General features: G+C 36.9%; 1 protein-coding gene and 1 non-coding gene across 3 annotated transcripts in view; both read right to left on the minus strand.

Annotated features, from left to right (window-relative positions):
- Window positions 1–1,982: 1,982 nt before the first annotated feature.
- POLE2 (DNA polymerase epsilon 2, accessory subunit) overlaps window positions 1,983–25,408 on the minus strand; it is a 31,887-nt gene continuing 8,461 nt past the window's right edge. Inside the window, exons 4-19 of one of the 2 annotated variants that reach the window (XM_070796636.1) lie at window positions 24,722–24,799; window positions 24,495–24,588; window positions 20,872–20,946; window positions 18,341–18,424; window positions 17,699–17,755; window positions 16,930–16,978; window positions 15,244–15,316; window positions 12,273–12,445; window positions 11,624–11,713; window positions 11,396–11,450; window positions 10,633–10,689; window positions 10,469–10,546; window positions 8,886–8,994; window positions 7,900–8,076; window positions 5,476–5,543; window positions 1,983–2,097 (exon numbers count right to left, since the gene is read on the minus strand). In XM_070796636.1, coding sequence (XP_070652737.1) covers window positions 2,079–2,097; window positions 5,476–5,543; window positions 7,900–8,076; window positions 8,886–8,994; window positions 10,469–10,546; window positions 10,633–10,689; window positions 11,396–11,450; window positions 11,624–11,713; window positions 12,273–12,445; window positions 15,244–15,316; window positions 16,930–16,978; window positions 17,699–17,755; window positions 18,341–18,424; window positions 20,872–20,946; window positions 24,495–24,588; window positions 24,722–24,799 — 1,336 coding nt within the window. In that variant the 3' untranslated portion in view covers window positions 1,983–2,078. Of the gene's footprint in view, window positions 2,098–5,475; window positions 5,544–7,899; window positions 8,077–8,885; window positions 8,995–10,468; window positions 10,547–10,632; window positions 10,693–11,395; window positions 11,451–11,623; window positions 11,714–12,272; window positions 12,446–15,243; window positions 15,317–16,929; window positions 16,979–17,698; window positions 17,756–18,340; window positions 18,425–20,871; window positions 20,947–24,494; window positions 24,589–24,721; window positions 24,800–25,408 lie in introns of both variants that reach the window. The other variant, XM_019968630.2, reaches the window with a different exon arrangement.
- Window positions 10,995–11,068, minus strand: TRNAE-UUC (transfer RNA glutamic acid (anticodon UUC)). The gene has a single exon. It is a non-coding gene; the product is annotated as a tRNA-Glu (tRNA).

Below are 25,408 nucleotides of genomic sequence, written 5' to 3' on the forward strand. Positions count from 1 at the left end.
TGTTAATAAAAATGCAAATATAAGATACCACATATCACCTATAAAAATGGAAAAGGCTTTCTTTAAAAACAAAACAATTATTTCCTTGCGGTGGTAGAATTTATATTAAAATTTTTTCTAGAAAGTAGTTTGGTACCTATGTCAAAAGCCTTTAGAATGTGCATACTTTTTTTAATGCAGAAATTCCAATTCTGAGAGCATGCTCAAGGCACTATTATGATTCTAAAGGTTTGGGAAGAATCTAAGAATTCAACAGTTGGTTGAGCAGATTTGGGTAGAGCCATACAATGGGATTCTAAGCAGCCATTCAAATTGATATTATAGAATATTTATTGACTGAGGTAGTTATTAATTGGTAGTTAAATTCAGTGATCATTTTTCTGTCCTCATTTTGTTGACAGCCTCAGCAACATTTAACATAATGTTGGCATTACCTCAGTGACAAGACACTATCCAGGTTTTCCTCCTACCTCATCAGATACAGTTCCTGTGCTTTCCCCATACTGAGACCAAGTGTCGGCTTTTTCCATAGCACAGAAATCTCAGCCCACTCCCCTCTTGTGTGATCTACCTGGCCTCTTAAAGCATAATGTCACATGACGGTGCTTTAGACCCAGATTTCTGAGGTGAGGTCAGCCATGCTGATTAAACACCGAGCAGGTGAGCGCACCACCTCTCTGTTGGTCCTCACTGTATTAGCTCTGGGTGCTCCTGCAGTACTGTTCATCTGCTACCCCATTTTTCAGATCTATGCTTCCTTTTAATTTCCAGTCAATGTCCACCACTAACTGGTTCTCATTTGTCTTACTCAAATAATTATAATTCTGGTAATTTACCTGCTCATAGTTAATTGCCCTGCTTCATCTTTCTTCACCTTGCTAACCCCTAAATGCACCCTGTATTTCTAGGCATTAAATATGTTCCTAAAGAAATCTTTCATGTTTAGCTCTATGGTTCTTGAAACTAGACCAACAATCTGGCAGTGTCTGTTTCAGTACCACTTTCAAGGCCTAGATTGTAAATTTTCCCAAGTAATCTAGTAGCTTTTGGAATTATGCCTTGATTTCACTTTTAATCAAAATTTCCAGGCTGTTCTTGAGATTAAAGCTCAATCTTACTGTTTTAACATCAGGTCTTTTCTAATATTTTGAAAATTTCCATCCTCAAACCATATCTCAAATTGCCACTTCATCCTTAACCGCAATTCACTTATCACAATATTCAGATTAAATTTCTTGAGGAATTTCCTTCAATGTCATTTTAGTTTTTTTATTAGTATCTCTTCCCCCAAAAGCTAAGTTTCTTTGAAAGAAGGGTCTTCCATTTCAACTTGTCTATAATATTAAGATTATTCCTACGTTTGAAACACTCTTTGTACCTTTAACAATGTCGTATCACTCATTCATTTCTGGGCTCTCATTGTAGTTCCCGCCATAAACTAAAAGATAAGGGGATGGTGTTGAGTGGTTATGCCCAAAATAGAAAAACAGGGCTGCTTCAAAGTGAGTATTACTCCTCTTAAAGGTATTACTCCTCTTAAAACTATGGGGACAATGTTTTTAAATTTTCAGTGCCAAAAGGTAATGTAATGAATATCACAGTGATATCCTGAAACAATGGTTTTCACTATCATTAGAATAAATTCTATGACTTGAAATTTAAACAATTTGAAATTATTAAATACACCATTAAGACTCTTATGGTGAACAATTAGCATGTGAATTGTTAAGTGGCTCCCACGCCAGGCTCCCTTCTCCTTCACTATCTCCTGGAGTTTGCTCAAATTCATATCCAAGCATATAACTAGTATAGAAATAATGAAACTTAAATTTTTATATACAAATATATACTTAGATTATGTATTTTTACACATTTTCATATTTTCCTTACAATTATACAGAAAATATTTTTCCTATGAAACTTTGTAAAGTATACCATATTTATAAAAAAATGTTATAAATAGAAATTTAAACAGGACATTCTAAAGTTTACCAAAATTTTATTATAATTTAATAACAAAATTACATAAAATAAGCAGATGATTGATGAATTCTGTTTCTTCAGATGGTCTAAGAATCTCAAAACCCTTGAAGTTTGCTGAAAATAGAAAATATTCATAAAATTAAACATCTTATAAAGCTAAGTTATACATTTCTTAATATCTAGTTTTAATTTTAAAAATAGGTCAATACATGCACATTGCTCCAAATTCCCAAGGAGACACAATGGAAAATAAGTCTGTCTCACTCTATTTCTGTTCTCTAGAAGCAACAGTTATATCCTTACAAAGACTGTCTAATTATATATAAAGGACTGTCTAATCGCATATACATGTGTAAATGCTTTAAAAACACAAACACAAGTGGTAGAATACATGAACACTATTCTATGCCTTTTTTTCAATTAGTAATAAATACACGATATATTTATAATTTTAACTAATCCTTTATGACTTGAAATTAATGTAAATCAGAATATAACTTTTTTTTTTTAACTTTACAATATTGTATTGGTTTTGCCATATATCAACATGAATCTGCCACAGGTATACACGTGTTCCCCATCCTGAACCCTCCTCCCTCCTCCTTCCCCGTACCATCCCTCTGGGTCGTCCCAGTGCACCAGCCCCAAGCATCCAGTATCGTCGAACCTGGACTGGCGACTCGTTTCATATATGATATTATACATGTTTCAATGCCATTTTCCCAAATCAAGAATATAACTTTTAAATGGGTATATATTTAAACTATTTGTTTTGCTGTTATAAAAACTACAGTAAAAACAGCTGTACCTACTTTTATGCATAAACCCAAGTATACCTGTAGGATAAATTCCTAGAAATGAAATAGATGGTATATGCAGTTGAGGTCTTAAGAAATCTTGTTCAATTGCCCTCTGTAGAGGTTTTTTTTTTTTTTTTTTTTTTTACCATTTTTATTCTGACCAACTATTGTGTGAGAATGGGAGTTTCTCCTGTACATTACTAACATTATGTTTTTAAATAAAACAACTATATTTGAAAGCACATGTTGAAACAGGGTTAACCTCAGTCCACTTTGGCTACATTTCTGTGTTAACTCTAAAATATGATTTCACAAATATTCTAAGAAAAAAATTGTTTTTGGGAGAACTAAATGTTATTTATAAATATAAGTTATTTCACTAAATTAGTTATTTCACAAAATTATTTCACTGTATCATAAAAATTTTTCCTCTCAAAACAAAGGAAAAAAGCATACATCAACTTGTTTGATCTAGCACTGAAGAAATTCCTCAAATTATCACTACCAAATTATAGTTTGGAAATTAGATCAAGGGTTTTAGTATCTGACTCCACAGATGATAAATGGACCAACTATGTCAACAATAGTCAGTATCAACTGCAAGTCAAGGCCTGTGCTAGAAACTTTAAGAGAGACAGGCACATAAGTGACTTCTCATACAGCATGTTAAGAACTCTCATAGAAGTCTGTATACAGTACTTAAAACACTAAACAATAATGCATGTCATTCAGGAAACATTATAAGAAATTTAACTGAAGTGTCCTGTGCCATCATAATTAATAAATCAGTTAAATCCTATTGTGGTTTTTCTATCTCTAGAATATTAAATGGTTTGCTAAGATAGATATAATAAAAGGATAAAAGTTAAGGAAAGAAGGAAATTCAGGTAAGAGAAAAATACAAATCAAAGAAGATGAGGCCAGAGCCACAGCCAACATTTATGCTAGTAATTCCTGCTGCTATAGAAGTGGACTGCACATTTGGCTGTGCTCCTGGCAGCTAAAGCAAAGGGAGTCTATCAGATTTATAGTCTTCTCAAGATGAAAATGAACAGTTGCTTGGGACAGGCACAGATTTCTTTTGTTCCGAGACCTGTTGAAAGTGCTCACTGTTGGTTTTCATAGCAGAATAAGTTTCGTATGTCTGTTAATTTACAACAAAACTCAGTTCAGTAAAAGTCAATCTAAAGGTGGACAAAACAGAATTCCCTGGTGGTCCAGTGGTAAGGACTCTGCACGTTCACTGACGAGGTCATGGGTTTGATCTCTGGTTTGGGAACTAAGATCCTGAAAGCTGGCATGGTGCAGCCAAAGATTGTTTTGAAAGATGGACAAAATATGCTTCAGAAGTAGCTTAATCCTGGGGTCACAAAATCGCTGTCAACAACAGGGAGTGGTTGAGGGTAAGAATGTTTGCCCTTACCTAAAAGCATTCCAAATTTAAAAAATTTCTTTAAGGATTCATTGTTAACTAAAGTCAAGCATTATGTTCAGTTTATGGAACAGAGGCTAGAATATCAGTGACTTTTATAAGTATCTGCCTGGTTATATTCCAAAAACTAAGCTGTACCTGGAATATAGTAAGAAATACATGTCAAATGAGTGAATCCAATAATAAAATTTAGTATGTCCCAAAGTGAACAGACTTTTTCCTCCGTGAATACTGAGCAGCAAAAATAATGCAAAAAATTTTTTTCAAGAAATATATATAAGAAACTGTTAATCATGATTTCAGGGTTAGGAAGTAGAGGTATGTTTTCTTTCTCTATTTTATACTTTTAAGCATTGTTTGAAATTTTTATCATGTATTTGTGCTTTTATTTAAATAAATTTGTTAATTACAAAAAGTAAAAAAAGGTTGAGTGTCAAGATTATATTCTCTAATGAGAACCTGCGGGTATTTGGTTACTGTTCTTAACCAAAAGAAAGAACATACGATTAATGGAGAAGTCACATGTTAGGATGCCTGCATCTAAGGGGAACTGTTAAAAATGCACATTTCTGGGTGCTACAACTGGAGAGACATTTAATAAGGTTGGGATGGGATCTTGTAATTTAACACTTGTAACATGGACCTCAGAGGATTCTCATGCATGTGGTCTATAGGACACCCTCTGAAAACTACTACCCACCAGGTAATTATTTTTTCCTCAGGACCTCCCCACACCAATTCTTTCCTGCCAATTTAAGGCAGATTACCAGGGTTTTGAGTGGCTCAGCTGGTAAAGAATCCGCCTGCAATATGAAAGACCTGGGATTGATCCCTGGGTTTGGAAGATCCCCTGGAGAAGGGAAAGGCCACACCCTCCAGTATTCTGGCCTGGAGGATTCCATGGACTCTATAGTCCATGGGGTCTCAAAGAGTCAGACATGACTGAGGGACTTTCACATGTGGAAGGCAAGCCTGCCCTTTCGGAATAATAACCTCATCATGAGTCAGCCTGTAAAAGAACTAGCCCAGCCCCACAGCCAATCTGAGGTTTCCCACAGAAAACAGTTCTTGGTGTAGCTCATACAAATGTGCCATCAAGTACATACAATTCGTGTCACACAGCATGAACACAATAAGTTCAGCCTAGAACATTGCCAATGAGCTACTGTAGTCATTTTAAAAAAACTCAGCACACCTTCAGAACATCTGATTTTTAGCAGTATTATGCCAAGAGGCAGCTGTTTCTGAAGGCACACTTACCTATCTTCTACTACCTTATTGGAAGGATAAAAAACTTTGAATGAAAATCCACTTCTTGGAAAAGAGCCCTTTGGAGAGAAAAATGCCCATAAGTACTCAAAATACTCAACTTTTAAAAAAAGAACCCCCATTTTAAAAAATCAAATTCCTTACTCGTGGCTTAAAGATGAAGGTACAAGATGTGACTATAAAGTAATGAGACAAATTTCTGCATGCTCTTTGTAGAGAAAAAATATTATTAAAGTATCTCCAATAGAAGGAAAAAGTAAAGTTGACCAGAACAGTCATGCTAAAAAATGTGGCCAGAAATGCTTAGGAGTGGGTCTACTTAAGTATAAGAAATAAGCAGTACTGAATGATGCTTAGTAAGCACATAAGACACTCAAACATCATGTTCAAGAAATCTTTCCTGCCCTTCTCCCCAGTGAAAATCTGGGATTGATGCCCCACCATGGTCCCCTCAAAGCAACAGAGCAGGGTCACATATACAACTGTCCATTACTAAACTCTAAATAAAGCAGACTCTTGTCTTTTCAATCTTTGTGTCCCTGGCACTAGCTCAATATGTGGCCTATTGCAGGCATTCATTAATGGGAATAAGTATCAAGAAAGGATGCTGCTAAATCACTTCAGTCGTGTCCGACTCTGTGCGACCCCATAGACGGCAGCCCACCAGGTTCCCCCGTCCCTGGGATTCTCCAGGCAAGAACACTGGAGTGGGTTGCCATTTCCTTCTCCAATGCATGCAAGTGAAAGTGAAGTCGCTCAGTAGTGTCCGACTCCTAGTGACCCCATGGACTGCAGCCTACCAGGCTCTTCTGTCCATGGGATTTTCCAGGCAAGAGTACTGGAGTGGGGTGCCATTGCCTTCTCCGCAAGAAAGGATGAAACAATGTCAAAACCAAGTTTTAGGAACTTCTCTCATGGTCCAGCGGTTAAGAATCTGCCTGCTAATGCAGGAGACGTGGGTTCGATCCTTGCCCCTGGAAGATCCCACATGCTGCAGGGGAACCATGCACCACAACTACTGAGCCTGTGCTCTAGAGCCTGGTAGCCACAGCTGCTGAAGCCCGCTCACCCTAGAGCCCGTGCTCTGCAACAAGAGAAGCCACTGCAATGAGAAGCCCACGCACTGCAACTAGAGAGTAGCCCCCATTCGCCACAACTAGAGAAAGCCCACATGTAGCACCAAAGAACCAGTGCAGCCAAAAATAAATAAAATTTTTTAAAAGTTTTGAGCTTGTCCACAAGGTATAAATAATGTAAAAAAAAAAAAAAAAAAGATGATGGTGTAGGAAATGGTGGTTTACTCATTTACAAGATGAAAAGAAAAATTCAGAAATAAAGTGTTTTCAAATGCAGCATTAACTATGAGAACACACAAAGAGTTCAGTTTAAATAAGGAAATAGCCTCATTATGACAAGAATATTGAAATATAAATAAAGATTCTGTAAAAATTAGGCCACAAATTACAAAAACAATGAAACCAAATCAATTGTGCACATCCTTATAGCAGTAGTTCCCAACCAGGGTCAGTTCTGTCCCCTAGAGACATTTGGCAGATACCTGAGGACATTGTCGATTGTTAAAACTGGGGGCTGCTACTGGCATCTAGTGGGTGGAAGCCAGGGATGCTGCTAAACACCCTGAGATGAACAGGACAGTGCCCAAAACAGAATTATCTGGTTCAAAATGTCAATAATTCTGTGGTTGAAGAAGCTGGACACAAAATAAATGTGTGAGAAAAGCAGTAAGGGATGATGTTTCCAAAAGTGACCTAGATTAAAAAAAAACGCCAAAAAGTTAAAGTCTAAAACTCATAAGAATCAAGGAAACATACATATTAAAAACCACTAGTGAAGATACTTGATATAAATAGCAACATTTATGCAGCATTTAACCCCCAAGTTCAAAAAGTCAATTATACTTTTACAAAAATTCAGAAGCAACTTCAGGATTCTGAAGCATTTCAAGGTTCCACATAAAAATGAAATATTAAAGTGTGTCCCAGTAAGAAATTCAACATTCATCTGGCTTAGATTTTGGAGACCTGGACAATTTCTTAAAAAAAAAAAATCACCCTCAATGGACAAGTACCATTAATATGTGCACAGAGAACAGGATACATGCTCTGAAAGTAATTTCCAGAAAGGAACCCCAAGGCAAATTACTTTGAAGGGGAAAATACGCATTTGGATTTATAATGGTGCCTTTAAAAAAAAAAAAAAAACAACTAAGTCACATTACTTTATAGTCACATGTTCTTCTGAAAGTTTAAGAACTTTCTCTTTATACCAAATTAATTCCGTTATTTCATTGATGGTATGTTTTTACTCCGACAGTAACTGATTCAACATATACTTTAAAGAAGTAACACTCTAATCTTGACAAATTATGATACATAATGTTAACTACATTCTTACAGGGTTTATGCAGAGGCATTCGGTATTGGTCAAAGTAAAAGGATCATATTTGTCTGCGATGACAAGTAGGTCAGGCACAGGGTACACTCTCAGAGCATAGTCATACGCCCAATACACTGGGCAGACATAGAGAGGGAGAGGAGTCAGGTGTCCTTGGGATAAGACAGTCTTTACAAACTACAAAAGAACGACACAAAACAAACTTCAGTGCATTTGTAAAAGCTAAAAGAGCAACAGAGAATTTAAATTAAATACTGATTACCAGACTTAAAATTTGAGAAACATTTGGGAAAACTGAATCACAGAGCTTTGGGAACACTGATATGAAATTATCCTGTATTTTAGGAGAAATTTATGAGTTTTCATTTAATACTATAAAAGCTACTTCCCCAAAGAGTCATTTTGGAGCAGTTATATTTTTAGCTGTATAATAAACTCATTTCCTAATTCTGTTCATCTAAAAATAATTCCACAGCTTGGGTAATGGCAAGAATATATACTTGACCTACATACACATTGAAGGTTATAAAATACATACTAGAAATGCTGTGTATGATCTATTTCCATACTTCCAATTGTGGATACATGTAACCAGTGATTGACAGCTGTATGTCAGGGAATCTTGATAAACACCACATCTTCCTAATGTGGGCATATCATAGGAAATATTTAATAAACATGATTAAAAACACATTTTCTTTAAGTATATATAAGTACAGTGTAAGATTTGTGAGTTCTAAAGGCAAAATGGGAAGCTCCAAATAAATTTCCTGCTTGTTCTGGACTTTCTTCTGTCCATTAGGGGATACCTCAATAAGAAAACTGAGAAACACTGATTTAGGGAACAAAAATTACCTTACAGACAAAAGTGTGTTGAAATTATTTTGAACTATAAACAAAAAACAAAAGGGCAAGTGATTAAGTGACTTAAAACTTTATATAAAGTCACATGTAAGATACCTTAATAAAGAAAATCCTTAACTTACATGATTAGGAATATCCAAATTGCTACTGGGAAAACGGACACAGTTTCTGCACATTTTATTCACTAAGTCTTCACGAAAGACAATAATTTCTTGTGTACAATACTGAATTCTGAAATGAAAATGGTAGTTGAATGTGACTTCCACAGAAAAAAAATATAATTTTAAAGGCAAGATGTTTTATAATACATTCCCACTTCAAATTCAACCATAATCTATTCATCCATGCATTTGACAGTAATTTATTGAGCTCTCTATATGTGTCTAGCATTATTTTAGGGATGAGTGAACAAAACAAAAAGACCCCAGCCCTGATGCAGTTCATTCTACTGGGGGTGGGCGTTCAGAGACGATAAACAACAGACATGGAAATTAATAGTATGTTGAGAGATGATTAAGTGTAAAGCAAAAAGAAAAAGACTAACAGGGATCATTTGCAGGAAAGGAAGGTCAAAGGCTGGAATATTTAATAGGAGGACTGGAACAGGTAGGACTCATAATGAAATTTGATCTAAGCACAGAGTTGAAGAAAGTGAGAGAGTCATGCAGACATGCAGAGGCAGGCAGAGGCAACAGGCAGAGCAGAGGAGGCTGGAGGGCTGGAATAAAAGAGAAGAAATCACAGAGGAAACGGGGCCAGCTCACGCAGGGCCATGACTACCATTGCAGAGGATACGGGCTGTTACCAAATAAAACTATGGATCCATCTTTCTGAATCCGTAAGGGCAGTGTGATACGCCTTCTGGTTTAAAGGATCACTCGGACATGGTTGAGGGCAGACTACAGAGGAGCAGGAGAAGCTAGAGACCAGTGAGGAGGCTATTACAGTAGCCAAGGGTAGAGAAGATGGCAGAGGGTCATAGAGGGGGAGCTATAGAGAAATGGCCAGATTCTGGATATAAATGTTTGAAGTCCTCCTTCAGATTTTTGAAGGACTTCCTCAAAGCCTGCATGTAAGGAGAAACCCCGAAGATTGGCCTGAATGAATGGAAGGATAAAGGTGTTCAGAACTACAATGAGGAAAGCTGCAGGACAGGGTGGGGCTGCTGGGGGAAGAAGATTAGAAGTTTGGTTTGAAGTTGTTTATTAGACATCCACGGGGAGATGATGTGTAGGTAACTGAATATGTGCATCTGGAGTCAGGGAGAAGGTTTGAGGTGGAGATATCAACGTGGGAGTTGTCAATACATAGAGGATACTTAAAGCTCATGGACTGGACACTGAAGGAGTGAATGTAGATAGAAAAGAGAGGGAACCAAAGACTGAAAGCATTCTCTCCGTAAGAACCTATGGTCACCGTGGCACATAGAGTAAATGCGTAATCCTTCCATTCTTCCACTGTAACTTTTCTTAAAGGATGTATAATCGGAATATCTATTATAAAATCTCCATCCATTATTAAGTTTCTGAATTCAATGTTAGTGAATTATTTAAATAAAGTATTGTTAAAGTTTTCAGAAACCTAAAATAAAAAGAAATTTTCTTTTTACCCCATGACAACCAAAATCCAGAGACAAATTTTAAGAAAAAGGTTAATTTTTAAATGAAAGGTTAAAAAAAACACAATACAAAATGCTAATATTTACCTGCAAGGATTAGTAGTAAAAACTGAAAATGGTACTCTTTGCCTGAATTCATTAGTGATGCTTTCAGCAAATGGTGGCCTATAAATACAATTAAGACGATACAGTATATATTTTTTAGTTTACAAAGTTTTCTTTACTGTTGCAAATATCTGAATAAAACTTACCTTGGTAAGATGGAACCAAATCCAGGATCCTCTGGGCCAGGTACAAACACAAAACGACTACTGTAGCAAAATTCAACATAATTAATTCTAAAAATATTATACCGCTACCCAATAGTCTAAAACCAAGTTATTGCCTTTAATTAAATTATAAAATTTTTAAATTTTATACATTTTAATAAATGAACTAATAAAAGTCTCTAGACCGATACCATCCAATAGATCTTTTTTGCAATGATGGAAGTGTTCTAGATCTGTATTGCCTAATTACTGAGTACTTGAACTGTGGCTAGTGTGACTGAATTTTTTTTTTTTTCAGTTTTTTAATTTTAGGCCACACTGCCAGGTTTATAGGGTTCTTTGAGTTCCCTGACCAGGAATCGAACCTGGACCCCTCCTCAGTGAAAGCACAGAGTCCTAACCACTGGACCACCAGGGAATTCCTTTAAATGATATAGCTTTAAATTTAAAGAGATCCATGTGGCCAGTGACTATCATTTTTGAAGAGTATAGTTCTAGACCCTTAGAGTAATAATGTCATCAAGAAATTTGGATTATGGTTGAAATTATCACTCTTCCAATTAATACTTTTCAATATAAATCTCTATTAGAATATAACATATATTATTGTGATAGAAGGATAATTTTATCTCCCAGCTATACTAATTTTCTCAAATTTTTCTTCCACTTATTTCTTAAATTAGGATTTATTTTTGTTTCTCAAATAACCCTTTAAATGAAAAAATACAGCAATAGAAATCATTACCTTTGATGAATATTTGGGTATTCGCATATTATATCTGCCAAAGTTTTTAGGGAATCTAAAATTTTAAAGGGATATTGAATTTAATTTGCATATGATATACATAAATAAAATTTTATTTGATCAGATACAACTCTACATATTATTAATAAATTTAAATTAATATAGATTATTTCTCATCAACTTAGTTTATATAAATGTAGGAACACTTATTAAATAGATCCTCAATACCTTTCAAAGCTTGAACTTGATTTTTTCCATAAGGTGCAGATGAAAAATTACCACACAGAATAAAGCAGGTTGGAGGTGCTGGTGAGTAACCTAAAAAGAAAAGAATAAATGAACATCACTTTTCTGGTCTAGAAATCACATTAAAATCTTTTAGCCATGAGCTTTTTTCTTTTTTTAGCCATGAGTTTTTAATAATAAAACCTTACTGTCTAAAAGCAATACCTTATTTTAATAACAACTTATTATAAAAACAGTAATAATAGTGCCCATTTATTGAGCACTTACTTTGTGGCAGGCCCTGCAACGGCTTGATTCATCCTCACAACATCCCTCTAAACTGAGAGAGAGATTAACCTGCCTAAAGTATTAGGCTGCAGTTTAAACCCAGTTCTGTCAAACTCCGAAGCCTAAGCTGTTATCTACTCTTGTACTGTTTTAGGACTAATTCTTATTTATCATGAACACACACATACAGTTATTTTTCAAATGTAAAAATGTAACTCTTTAAGATGAACTCATTTAAAATATTTCACCTCTGAATCAACTTTTTTAACAAAAACAGACTACTCAAAAAGATACATTTTTTAAAAAGAATTTAGTTTTAAGACATGAGCTCTCATAAAAAAGAATAAAAACAAATGACACCTACCAGAAAACATGATGTGAAGTTTTTCCAATACTTCTACTTGGTCCAACCAAACATCAGATATAAAGACAAACATGGCATCTTTATTCTCATCCTCTAGTTGTTTTAGTTTTGCAGAAGTCTTCACAGATGTATTAGAAGGCCCTCCGAAAAAATTAGTATTTCCATAGTATGCCCTAGGTAATTATAACACAATTATTACCTTCTATCCTATATTCTGTTGAAGATATTTTTCTGCTAATTCTACAAATTAAGCTTCTGTCTATCTAATGAGGTTATTTTCCCATCAATGTAAATTGTAGCATGAAAATGTATTATTTGTACCACTTAAAAAGCAAACAAGTTGATTTAAACATTCTAAAATGAGAAAGGAAGCAACACTGAGGCAGTAAACAAAGCAAGATAAGTAAACTATATCTGGACCTTTTAAAACTTACTAAAGCAAACATTAAAATAAATCATAATTTCCTTATATAGTTGAAAGTAGGAGAAATAGGTACTCAATTTGAATAATAACTAATAAAAGTATCCCCAAAAAAGTGCTAGCCATTTGACCAAGCAATTTCACTTCTAGATATCTAAGAATTTAAGGATGTCTACAAAGACTTATCTACATCCCAGAATTGTGAAAATCTGGAAGACACACTAAAGCTTGCCCAAAATGGAAACTGGAGTGATCTTCTGCACTCCCAGCCTCTACTGCTCTTGCCACCTACCCTTCACCGGCTGCCATCCTACCGTCCTCCGTTTAAATGTTGAATACTGTCCCACAGAACTGTCCCTTGAGGATCCCAACAGAAGTCAGATTTCCCCATTACACACACTTGGAGGACCCTGTACTTCTCTTTCATAGAACTTATCAAATTTGTGATCAGCAAATTATTTGGGTGACGTTTAATGTCTATCTCCCTAATCCAACACCTACCAGAGTCTGGCAATATAGTATGTGCTCAAAGTACATTGCTGAATGTCACAAATCATGTAATAAAAAATTTCATGGTAATGGAAAATGTTGACTGAATATTATTAAATGATGAAGCAGGTTACAAAGCATTGTATAGTATGTATTCATTTTCAACATCCAAAAAAGTGGATATAGAACCTGTATATTCTTATTAAGTCACTGTAATTATATCCTATAAAGTCACTGCAAACACTGCATTAGGGAATACTGAACCTTGCTCTTAAGGAAAATGTGTGCTGCTATCAGACAGACTGTAATATTAAATTATAAAAAAAAAACCTCATCTTGGTAGATTCTATTTTCTTCATCTTACAAAAGAGAAAGCAAGGTTCAGGTTTAGAAATGTTAAGTGATGTGCCTGAGGCCATCCCAATAACAGGTGACAGTGTTAGGTTACAATCTTGCAGTTATCAGAGGAATGAAATAAGATGATACAGATGATTTCAGTTATATACCCAAACATAAACCAGAATACTACAAAGAGAAATACCTATTAAGCTGATTCTTGAGAAATTAAAGCTTAAAAAGGCGTCAGTAACATCTTCCATCCTTGATTCATGGAATATAAGGTACAAAGACGAGCAAGAGGAAGGCTGTTTTCCCAAGAAATGATCTAGGAATTCTAGGAACTTTAACAAATACATCAGGCCCAGAAAACATAAGTCACGTCTTGTACCAGTGAAAGAGAGCAACATGGCAATGGAATCCTAGCAAATCTGTACTTTAATTTAGAGAAAGTGGGACAATTTAAATAGAAGATTATTTGCGACATTACAAAGATGAATGCTTGGCTAAACTTAAACGAATGGTAACACTCAAGGCCAGCTTCCTTGATTATACCTCTCATTCGGAAGAGTAATTTTGAGGCTTGTATGAAACTATAACACCAAGACAACAGCAATTATGCTTTCAATATAGCCCCAAGAAACCCTACCATGATGTAAACCTAGCCACAAACTAGCACTAAAAGCACTCACTTAAAAGTAAACTGGCTTGATGCGGGCTTGTATTCTCTGTGGCATGACCAGCACTTTACCCTGGATTTACTTCACCAGGAAGCAGATGCACAGCAAAAGCTGCCTGCCAGTGACTCCCCGCCAGCAAATGTGGCCTTGGTGCCTGATTTATAACAGCAGACTGGATTTAAAACCTTAATCATCAGACTTCTTGAAATCATCACCATCATCATGGAATCTCAGAATTAGAATGCAACTACTTTAATTACCCCAGATGCCTACAGGCTCCAGGAAGCTAATACTAAATATCAAAGCAGCAACCAGCTGAGGCTGACTAGGTGTGAATAAGGGTACATAAATTTATCCTGCCCAAAGTGAGCTATCACTGAAGATGTTCCAGGTGAGAATTTAGGTGCGAAGTACTGCCAGAGCTGATTATTCAAGATAACTCAGATCTCCTAATTTTCAAATATTGGACACTAATTCAAAATATGCTTAAATACCTCCAAGGGGAAACAAGAAATGTCTATAGACTACATTCAACCCACAGGCCACCGGCTACAGCTTTCACACCATTATTCAGCCTCTGTCAAATTCCTTGAGTGACAGGGAATTCACTCCTCTCAGACAAAGTCCTTTTGGAACCCCTCTAATATTATAATGATTTTGCATATATTAAGTAACTATATAATTTGCCTCTTATAGCTTTCACTCAGTAAAATACAAAAATAAGAACTTTATATTAACATGGGAATTATATTCTTCTGTTTTCCTATCTCTTGTCTCAGTCCTGTAGATAAAGAAGACCAATGGATTAGAAATCTTTCCCAGTGAAAGTCAAATACAAAGATGCAATTGCAACCAGTCTGGAGTCAACCCACTAGTTTTCAGTTTTATATAAAGTCCAGTCTTTTAACTCTCATTTTCCATTGCTCTTCACCTTCTAACACAAAGTCTGAGGACTTGTAATAATTGACATGTGATATACTATCTTAGATTTATTACTGCCAGTATTCTAAAATTTCTATAGAGTTTAAGTCAAACATTTTTATACCTAGTAGTACTAGAGGGTTCAGTGGGTGGAAATCCAAAGGCATTGACATGAAACACCTGATCTTCAAACCAACCTGAAAAACAGATAAGTAACAAATCACTTTCATTTGTCCAGTTTTCTTGTTTGAAAAGACAAAACTGTGGAACACAAAGCAGTAATGCTAGGCCATCATTTAATCCCCGGTCAACTAACTACAGAATTCACCAGTCCCACTGAGCTACAAAACAGTTTCAGGTTCAGAGACAGTCTCAGTTCTTTTTTTGTTTTTTATTTTTGGCCACACCATGTGACTTGCAAGATCTTAGTTCCCTGACCAGGGATGGAACCTGGGACCATGGAAGTGAACATGCCGAATGCTAACCACTGGACCACCAGAGAATTCCTGATAGTCCCAGATCTATTTAAAAAAAAGTCATGAAATTGTAATAGATTTAGAAGTAAAACTTTTCCCTTTCTTATTTCACAGTACATGTTAGAGTACAGACAGATAAGGTACAGAGATAAAAATGTGTTTTTTTAACATTTATTTTTTATTGGAGTATAATTATGTAACAAAGTGTACAACAGAGTAAATCAGCTAAATGTATGCATATATCCACTCTCTCTTAAGCCTCCTTCCCCCTCCATCCCACCTCTCTAGGTCATCACAGAGCTTCAAGCTGAGCTCCCTGTGCTGTACAGGAGCTTCTTACAGCTATCTATCTTACACATGGTGAAGTGAAGTGAAGTGAAGTCGCTCAGTCGTGTCCGACTCTTTGCGACCCCATGGACTATAGCCTACCAGGCTCCCCCCTCCATGGGAATCTCCAGGCAAGAGTACTGGAGTGGGGTGCCATTTCCTTCTCCAGGGGATCTTCCCGACCCAGGGATCGAACCGAAGTCTCCTGCATTCCAGGCAGACACTTTACCCTCTGAGCCACCAGGGATCTATTTCAATCCTGCTCTCCCAATCGGTCCCACCCTCCCCTTTCCCCCTGTAGCCACAAGTCCATTCTCTACATCTACATAAAAATGTCTCATTTTATGACTCTATGTGCAATCTTTGTTTCTTTTAACCTCATTGAGATATAATTCACACGTAATACAACCCTTTAAAAGTGTACACCTCAGAACTTCCCTGGTGGCCCAGTGGTTACAAAGCCACCTTGCAATGCAGGGAACACAGGTTTGATCCCTGGTCTGGCAAGATTCCCACATGCTGCAGGACAACTAAGCTCCTTTGCCATAACTACTGAGCCTGCTCTCTAGAGCCTGGAAGCCGCAACTACTGAAGCCCGCACACCCTAGAGCCCATGCTCTGCAACAGGAGAAGCCACTGCAATGAGAAGCCCATGATTCACAACTAAAGAGTATCCCCCACTTGCCACAACTAGAGAAAGCCCACGCATAGCAACAAAGACCCAGCGCAGCCAAAAATAAGTAAATCAATAAAGATAAAAGTGCATACCTCAGTAGTTTTTAGTCTATTCACAAGTTGTACAACCATCAGTACTAATTTCAGAATATTTTCATCATCCCAGAAAGAAACCCTGTGCCCATTAGAAGTCTGAGAGTTAAATAATCTCAAAAGTATGCTCTGATAATCAATATTCCCCTGAGTTACACTGTTAATGTATTTTAACCAGTGTAGAAAGGGTTTTACTGTAGAATGATAAGGAGGACAGGGAAAAAAAAATACTAACTTACCCTCTGCTAAGACAAAGCATGATTCTGTGTATAAACCACTATGAAACTGGTATACAGTAATTAAGGAAAATAATTCTATTTCTATGCTTGAGGTGGTGATAAAGTCGATATACATTTTGGGTTCAACAGGACTTTCAAATAATACATTCAAAGACTGCTGCTGCTGCTGCTGCTGCTACTGCTAAGTCGCTCCAGTCATGTCTGACTCTGCAATCCCATAGATGGCAGCCTACCAGGCTCCCCCATCCCTGGGATTCTCCAGGCAAGAACACTGGAGTGGGTTGCCATTTCCTTCTCCAAAGCATGAAAGTGAAAAGTGAAAGTGAAGTCCCTCAGTCGTGTCTGACTCATAACGACCCCATGGACTGCAGCCCACCAGGCTCCTCCATCCATGGGATTTTCCAGGCAAGAGTACTGGAGTGGGTTGCCATTGCCTTCTCCGACATTCAAAGACTACACATTTAAAACTCTGAATAGATTATAGCTTAAAAAATGTTAGGTTTAAATATCCTCATATCTGATTCTAAGATGTAATACTGAAAATATAGATCATTTTTAGCATGTTATAAACTTTTTCAGTGATTTGTCTGGATACAGCAAATAAGGAGGAATTAAACATTTTTGTCTCTAGTTAGGATTATGTCTCTAGATTCCTACATCACCATATGGAAGTTACACTAAGTACCCAATTAGGTAAATTTGAAAATGATATATAATCAATTTCCCCAATTCATTTAACACATTAAAAAAAAATAAAAGTGAAGGATATAGCTTTACTAAGATCCAGTTGTATTGTTCCTGTAGGGTCTTCCAGAAAAAATTTTCCCTAAAAAAAATTAAAAGAAATATGTCCACATTTATGTAAAAATGAATACTATGGCAAAACAATTAAGATACTGACAATTTTGACAATAGACTATAGTAGAGAGTACCATGGATTTTTTTAAAAATCAGTAATTCCAAGTCTAGGCTTTTCCATCATTTAATTGAGACTCAGAGTCCTCAGAGGTATCAAACAATGACTACTGCCGATCAAGAGATGGCAGCAGGGACACTTGCTGGCTGCCACAAGAGGGACCTCACCAGGTGCCTTCACCTAAGAGAGCCAACAGCATCTCCCAGGGAGCAGGATGTGGTCTGCATCTTTGAATGCTTAGAAACTGAGAAGTCAACCAGAGATTACTGGGGAACTAATTTTAGGCTATGCAAACTGGTGGCTTGTCTAAGACACTCCTTTCTGATGTCTACTCAGGAAACCAAATGCAAATGAAAAAGTTATTTGGTAACTGAAGTAGATGCTTTCAATGAAGAATACATTCCGGTGCCCTCTGTAAAAATGCTGTATTTAACTGACATTTCATCAGTTTGAAGGCTGAAAATAAAGGATGGATACTTATCAAGTTTCACTTACCTCTTTTAACTGGGTTATCATCCCAAGAACAATCACATCTCCAATTTTGCTTGTACTGCCCAATAGGGTTTCTATTGTCTTAAGCTAAAATAAACAAAATAAACTCTTAAGGACTGAAAATATGTTCCTTTAAAAAACTAATCTTTTTTTTATAAAAATAAGTAAATTTTGAGTGCACATTGCAGTATTTACACCTATTTTACAGTAGAAAATCAAATAAAACTTAGAAAATATAATTTTATCCTACAAAAAGCTAAAATAGCAACTGATGATGTCTTGGAAGAATTACGCCTAAGAAACACCATGTCAACATAGGCCCTTACCAATGACTGAAGTTTCATACCATATTATTTTGAATAATGATAGGTATATTTATCTTTAAAGTATAGAAGAATATGAATTTTATTTGTCAGTCTCTTCAGCACCTGCAAATTAGCGGGCTATTTAAAAGGTTATATTCTACTGTAACTTTATTTAGTATTTTGAAAGTATGTCATTATTACTTATATTCTCAATTTGATCATTATATTTTTATCAGAAAGTTAAAGGTAGTAATAATTGGGGCACTATTTTAAAGAGATCTTTTCTGACCTTTTCTATACATATAATCCTAACAATATATTAATACAAACATACATAATTTATAAACACATACCCATACAGTTTGTTTTATTTGCAAAGATGAAATCATATTATTTGTATTATTCTTCAACTTAACTTATCTTAGACATTATTGCATTTAACTATATTTAGATATACTTCATTCTTCTTAATGGATAGAAATATCTATAGTATATATACAACAATTTACCAAACAACTTAAAGGCCATAATCACAATATCCCATAATAATGTTAACATATGACACTAAAGTTCTCTTTAATAACATGAACCTCAAGCGACACAAGAATAGAATGTTCATTTTAAACAATTTTTTTAAAATGAAATACTTGGGAATAAATCTGAAGAAAAGACATGTATCCTAAAAACTGGATTAGGTAAAGATTTCTTAGAAACAATACTAAAAATATGAGCCATAAAAAAAAACTTATAAGCTAGACTTCAACATAATTAAGAACTTAAGTATTTCAAAAAGACCGTTGAGAGAATAAAAAGACAGCTTACAGAATGGGAAAAATATTGCAATTCACAATCAGTAAATAAAGCAACACAGGAGTACAAAACTATAACAGTGAGGATGCCATATTTGTAATTTGCAAAGGTAAAATGCCATACAGGGACTATAAATGGGGATTTTAATAATATACCAACAGGGATACAAAACTAAACAGCCTGGAAAGATAAGAAGAATAATAAATTATTTAGCTAAGCCTTTGAAGGAAATGGCAACCCACTCCAGTATTCTTGCCTGGAAAATTCCATGGACAGAGGAGCCTGGTAGGCTACAGTCCATGGGGTCGCAAAGAGTCGGACACGACTGAGCGACTTCACTTCACTTCACTTCACTTTAACATTACTTTGGCAAAGAGGAAAGGTGAAATAATGCTTCTGGGCTGTAGGTGTCTGAGTTGCTATAGGAAATCTAATATATATGAGAAAACACATAGATAATCATTGGTAGAGAAATATAAATAATGTCAATTTCCAAAACTTAATATTTTTTTCTGATAGCAGAAACTATCAAACACTATAAATGTTTTCTCCTCATGGTGCTGCCATCAAATGCTTAATTTAAGCATTATCTAGTATTACTGTTTTAGTATCTATCAGACTGCTCATCATTATGAATTCTGATCTAACATGGTAGAGAACTGAATGAACCTGAGCAGAGCCTGGGCTCTTCAGAAGTTATGTGGAAACTCATAGAAACGGTGGGGCCTAGCCAGAAGGAGCTAAGGACTGTCCCCCAGCAGGGTTCCATGTGCTGAAGCAGGGAACAAAGCCACTGATAGACTGACAGGAACCAGGTATGTGGCTGGAACAAAAGTGACGGTGCTGTTTGGTAACCGCTTCCTGAAACGAAACGGCAGAAGGAGCACACGTGGCAGGAAACATTCCCCCTCTCCCTGGACGACACTGTGGCCTGTCTGCGCTCTCTCGTACATTCTATAAATGTGGTTTCCTTAGTGCCTTCAGTAAAGTTTTCACTCCAACTGATATAACACGTCTTGGCTGAACAAGTGTGTGGTGGTCACTAGATGGCTGGACTGGGCAAAGAGCAGGATTTCAGAGTGGGAGTGAGGATGAGATGGGTAATGTTGAGTGAGGGTTGGTCAGAAAGTCAGCAAATGGACCAGGAGGACTAGGGTTCTGTCCTGGTGGTGAGAGCCTCTCTGGGGGCTACCAGCGTCTCAGGGCCTGACCCAAAGAAGGAAGTAGATGATTCTGTTAGAGATTTGTAGCACCCAGGACACAAGGCACGGACTTTCCCAAGAGGGGGTACACACAGGTCAGTTAGCTAGACAGTTATCAGTGGTTCATTTGCATTTAAAATTCAATAAATTAGAAATAAGCAACAAATATTAAACTTGTATACTTACACCCCCTGAATAATAATGATAACATTCTAACCTGGAATTTGCTTCCACTTTCATCAGGGTGAGAACCAATCACTGGAGGAGTAAATAATTCATGTCTGTGGGTTCTCTAGAAAAAAGAAAAATTCACATGAATTACTGAAGTGAAAGTGAAGTCGCTCAGTCATGTCCGACCCTCAGCAACCCCATGGACTGCAGACTTCCAGGCTCCTCCGTCCATGGGATTTTCCAGGCAAGAGTACTGGAGTGGGGTGCCATTGCCTTCTCTGTGAATTACTGAGGCAAACCTTTAAAACAGAGCGCTATTCATTAAAATAGCACCCTGACAAACCATTGTTCTTAAATTAACATTACTATTATTTATTCTCAACAAATTTGAAACCCCACATACTTTAATGTACAAATATCTAGAAATGCAATTAAAAAAAAAATTAAGGCTTTTTAAAAAAGGTCTATTGTGTACCTGGCAGTAATGCACTCTGGGCTGATATGAAATGACAAACTAAAGCTGTCATCCTCAGAGGCAGGGGCCAGTGAGAAAGAAGTGTCAACAGGTCATAAGACAACCAAGGACCCTGAGAAGAAGGGGCCATTCAATGAGATCCTAAATGATAAAAAAGATGCTGCTAGTAAGAAACAACAGGAGACTGAGACAAGATATTTTAGGCAGAGGAAGGGATGTGTCACAGAAGGAGTTAAGAGTCAAGGAGTGTTAGGGACGTGATATGAAGTTCAGTACAGTTGGATCACAAGGTGCACAAGTCAGACAATGCTTGAGATTGGCTGGAGTCTCTATTTGGGAAACTATGCCCCCCATACGCACTGTGGTACACAAAGTTTAGGTAGGGCAGGTGCCCTTCCCCCTCCACTGACATAGCACCAAGATCTAGCAAATCAAAGTACTGCATCCCCTTGGCCATTGATTGGTTCAGGGTTGAATAAGTGCCTAAAGCTGCGCAATAAGTGACAGTTACTAGAACTTTTGAAAAAGAACAACTCTCTAAGAGTTACTAAGGCCACTAGTGGCCACCTCTGTCACCTCATAGGGAGAATTTGTTTGAAAGTAAGATGAATTTTTTAAAGTTGCTAGGAGATGGAAAGAGCTAGATGCCTCAGGACATCGTGTGAGCACCTGGCTCCAGTTGTGCTTGACACAGCTGGACTTTCTCCACAAACCAAGAAATTGCTTTGTCTGTTTTTGCCAATTTGAGTTTCCATTACCTCTAATAGAAAAGCCCTAACAATACAGACTCTGCATGCCAAACCAAGAAGTTAGGCTTACACACAATTGCAAACAACAATTTTGAAGTAGAATGGTAAAAGCAGATATGTGTTCAGGAAGATAACTGCAATAAAAATATGCGTGGACTAAAATTCAACCCTTTTAAAAAACATATGTATTTATTTATTTGGCTGTGCTGCATCTTAGCTGTCGCACAGGGGACCTTGGATCTTCACTGAGGCATGCAGGATCTTCAGCTGCAGCATGCAAACTTAGTTGCAGCATGTAGGATCTAGTTCCTTGATCAGAGATCAAACCCACCCCCCTGCATTGGGAGTGTGGAGTCTTAGCCACTGGACGACCAGATTCAACCCTTTTAATGAGGCTTGGGAGGGTTTAGTGACACCCCCAAATAATATCATAGGCTCTAACACATAATTTTTAAAAAGAAAGAAAAAAGAAAGTGGTATTTACTGAGCATCTTCTCTGTGAAAAGCACTATGCCAAATGTGGAGGAAATAAACAAGGAGTGTGCAGTCTGACAACAGGGCTACACACCCCGAATGCCCAGCAGGACCAACTCTAGTAACTGACACAGGAGACACACTGAGTCGTCAGCGGGTTGAAAGCAGAAAGAGACTGCATCCAACTGGAGATCACAGATGGCTTCGGAAAACAGGAGGAATCTGAGCGGGCCCTTCCAGAATGAGGAGGGTTTCAACAGTAGAGATAAGACAGAAGAGCAGCGAGAGAGTGAATAGTTTACACAAAGTCACAGAAGACGTGAAGAAACAGAAAAATTCCACGTTTCAGTTTTGGCTCCTCTACTTTTCTAAGGGAAAAGTAGAGATTAGGCCAAAAATGTGTGACTGGAAGACTTGTACTTAATTCAACAAGAAGTAAACTTCCTTGAAAGACTTGTGAGCAAAATCATTACAGGATCGGTGCTGAACTTTGGGAAGAGCAATCTGGTAGCACTGTGTAGAGGATGGAGGCAGGAGAGAATAATGTCTTCAGGGCTCACTCTCTTCAAGCTCTGTTCAGTGCTTACTCCTGCCGACCACTCTCTCTTCCTTGAAACCTCCCTGTGCTTCTGCCGTATAGCACCACCCTAACCTAGCCCCCAAACTTATCCCCTTCCCTTTTCCGTCATCTCTCAGGAGCTCAGCCTCACCTGTGACTCAAGGCAGATGCCCCCTCAATCTCTCCCTACCCAGATCTCTTTCTTTCCCTGCAGACATGCATCTCACCTGATATCCTGCTGGTGACTTGAACTCAACTGTTTGAAATAGAACCTGCCATCACCTTCCCCCTTCTCCTTTTCCTAGTTGTTAACTTATTATCATTACGCTACCCGTGTACTCTCTCAGGCTCAAAACCTTAATCATCTTTGAGTTTTCACTCTCCCCGTTCTTGTCCAGTCACCATGAAACTATGGCTTCCATGTTCCTGGACTGCCCCCTCTTTCTGCTCCCCTTGCCTGCCTTCATTCAGGCTATCATTTATGCCACGACTAATATCACAGACACCTGTAAGTCTTCTCTCATACTCTAATTCATTCTAAAATCTACTGAGAGAGGAAGTGTTCAAGGAACCTGATGTAATGAATAGCTGTGGTATTTTAAAGCTCCTTGTACCAAGAGAACAGAGTCCAACTCCCAAGAATGGCATCCAAGGCACATCCATGATTTAGCTGCCACTTGACTTTACAGCCTTATCCCATGCTACTCCTCTTCACAAGCCTTCCTCTCCACACGAAGGACTGAGTGCTCATCATTTCCTGCAGAGTCCACTTTACCTTTTGCTCTTTGTTCACACTGTTCGCCACCTTTCCCCCATTTCCACAAGATCAAAGCAATTAAGGTCCCTGTCAAATGCCATCGTTTCCCTGAAGCCGTCTGATTCTTCTATGGAATGCATCCTCTTTGTATTTCTTCTAAAGCATGTATAAAATTCTACTCTATATTTTATTTGTGCACATGTCTTCAACTTCATAGACTACAGTGTAGGAGGCAAATGTTGGGCTCAAGTCAGACTGACTAGATTCAAATCCTCATTCTACTTACTAGATATAGCCTCTGGGCTAGTGACTAAACTTCTCTATGTCTCAGTTTCCCCATCTGTAAAATGGGAATAATAGCATTTATACATACTGAATGTTGATATTATGGTGATAAAATGATAAGCAATGTCTGTAAAGTAATAAACAATGCCTGGCATATCAAAAGCATGTGAAAAATGTTAGCTACTATTTTTACCATCATCATGATTGTTAAAGTGTTTTTTTCAGATCTGTATCCTCTAGATGGTCTCAAACACAGAGAGCCCAACAACAGTCTACTGAATGACAAACTTCAGAGTACAAAAGCCCATCCTTTAGTTATTCCTGAGTCTCACCTAAGTTGAAACAGCCTCTTTCTCCCCCTCCAACTTACCTGGTGCAAAATTGTGTATCGTTCACGAAACAGCTCTGCTTTATCTCTTGCTGTCCCAAATAAATTTGGTGCAGGGTGGTTGGTCATTAATAAACTAGAAAAAAAAGAATATGTCTATTTATGACTATCATAATACACAAAGATAGATCAAAAATGAAAGACTATATACCTTCTGAAAAAAAATATACATCTGAAATTAGCTTAACCTCAATGGATGGCATACTTACGGAAGAAATTTTTTTCTTTCTGAATTGTACACAAAGCGTGGGATATCAAATGCTCCTATGATATTGAAGATATGATCTCTGAAAAACAACCCATAAGAACAAACCTGATTTACTAAAAAATAAGTATTCCAAGTGAACATGAAAACTTGCATTATAATCTTATGTCATACACATATACTTTCCACAGATCATGTACACAATTTTTTGTAGTGTCAAAATAATACAAAATGTCAAAGGTCCCTGTCAAATGCCATCGTTTCAAAATAATACAGCGTTTGTAGCCTGTATATTTTCCTCTCAGAGAAAAGAAAGCACTGCCAATACTCTCAAACAAACAAAAAATTTTATCTACTTCTAATTAATAATGTCATCTGTTGGAAAAGAACATTTATAATAAAATAGTGACATCTTAAAGAAATCTCTCCTAATATATACTACTTTTATAAGCTACAATATTATTTAAGGGTGTAATTCATTTCCAACTATTTTTTAATCCAAAATATCATGCAAAAGTGATCCAGGAAAAGATGTAAACAGAAAAAAGAACTGCCCCCCAAATTCTGACTATATCAGAATATTGACACATATAGTGTCAGAGAAGGGCAATTCACAAAATAATTTACCTTCAGACACTTGTAATATAACCATGTTTCAATGAGGTTAAATAGCACTATTCTCAGCACTACT

The sequence above is a fragment of the Bos indicus genome, chromosome 10 (genome assembly GCF_029378745.1).
Source record: "Bos indicus isolate NIAB-ARS_2022 breed Sahiwal x Tharparkar chromosome 10, NIAB-ARS_B.indTharparkar_mat_pri_1.0, whole genome shotgun sequence".
In the NCBI taxonomy this organism is placed as follows: Eukaryota; Metazoa; Chordata; class Mammalia; order Artiodactyla; family Bovidae; genus Bos; species Bos indicus.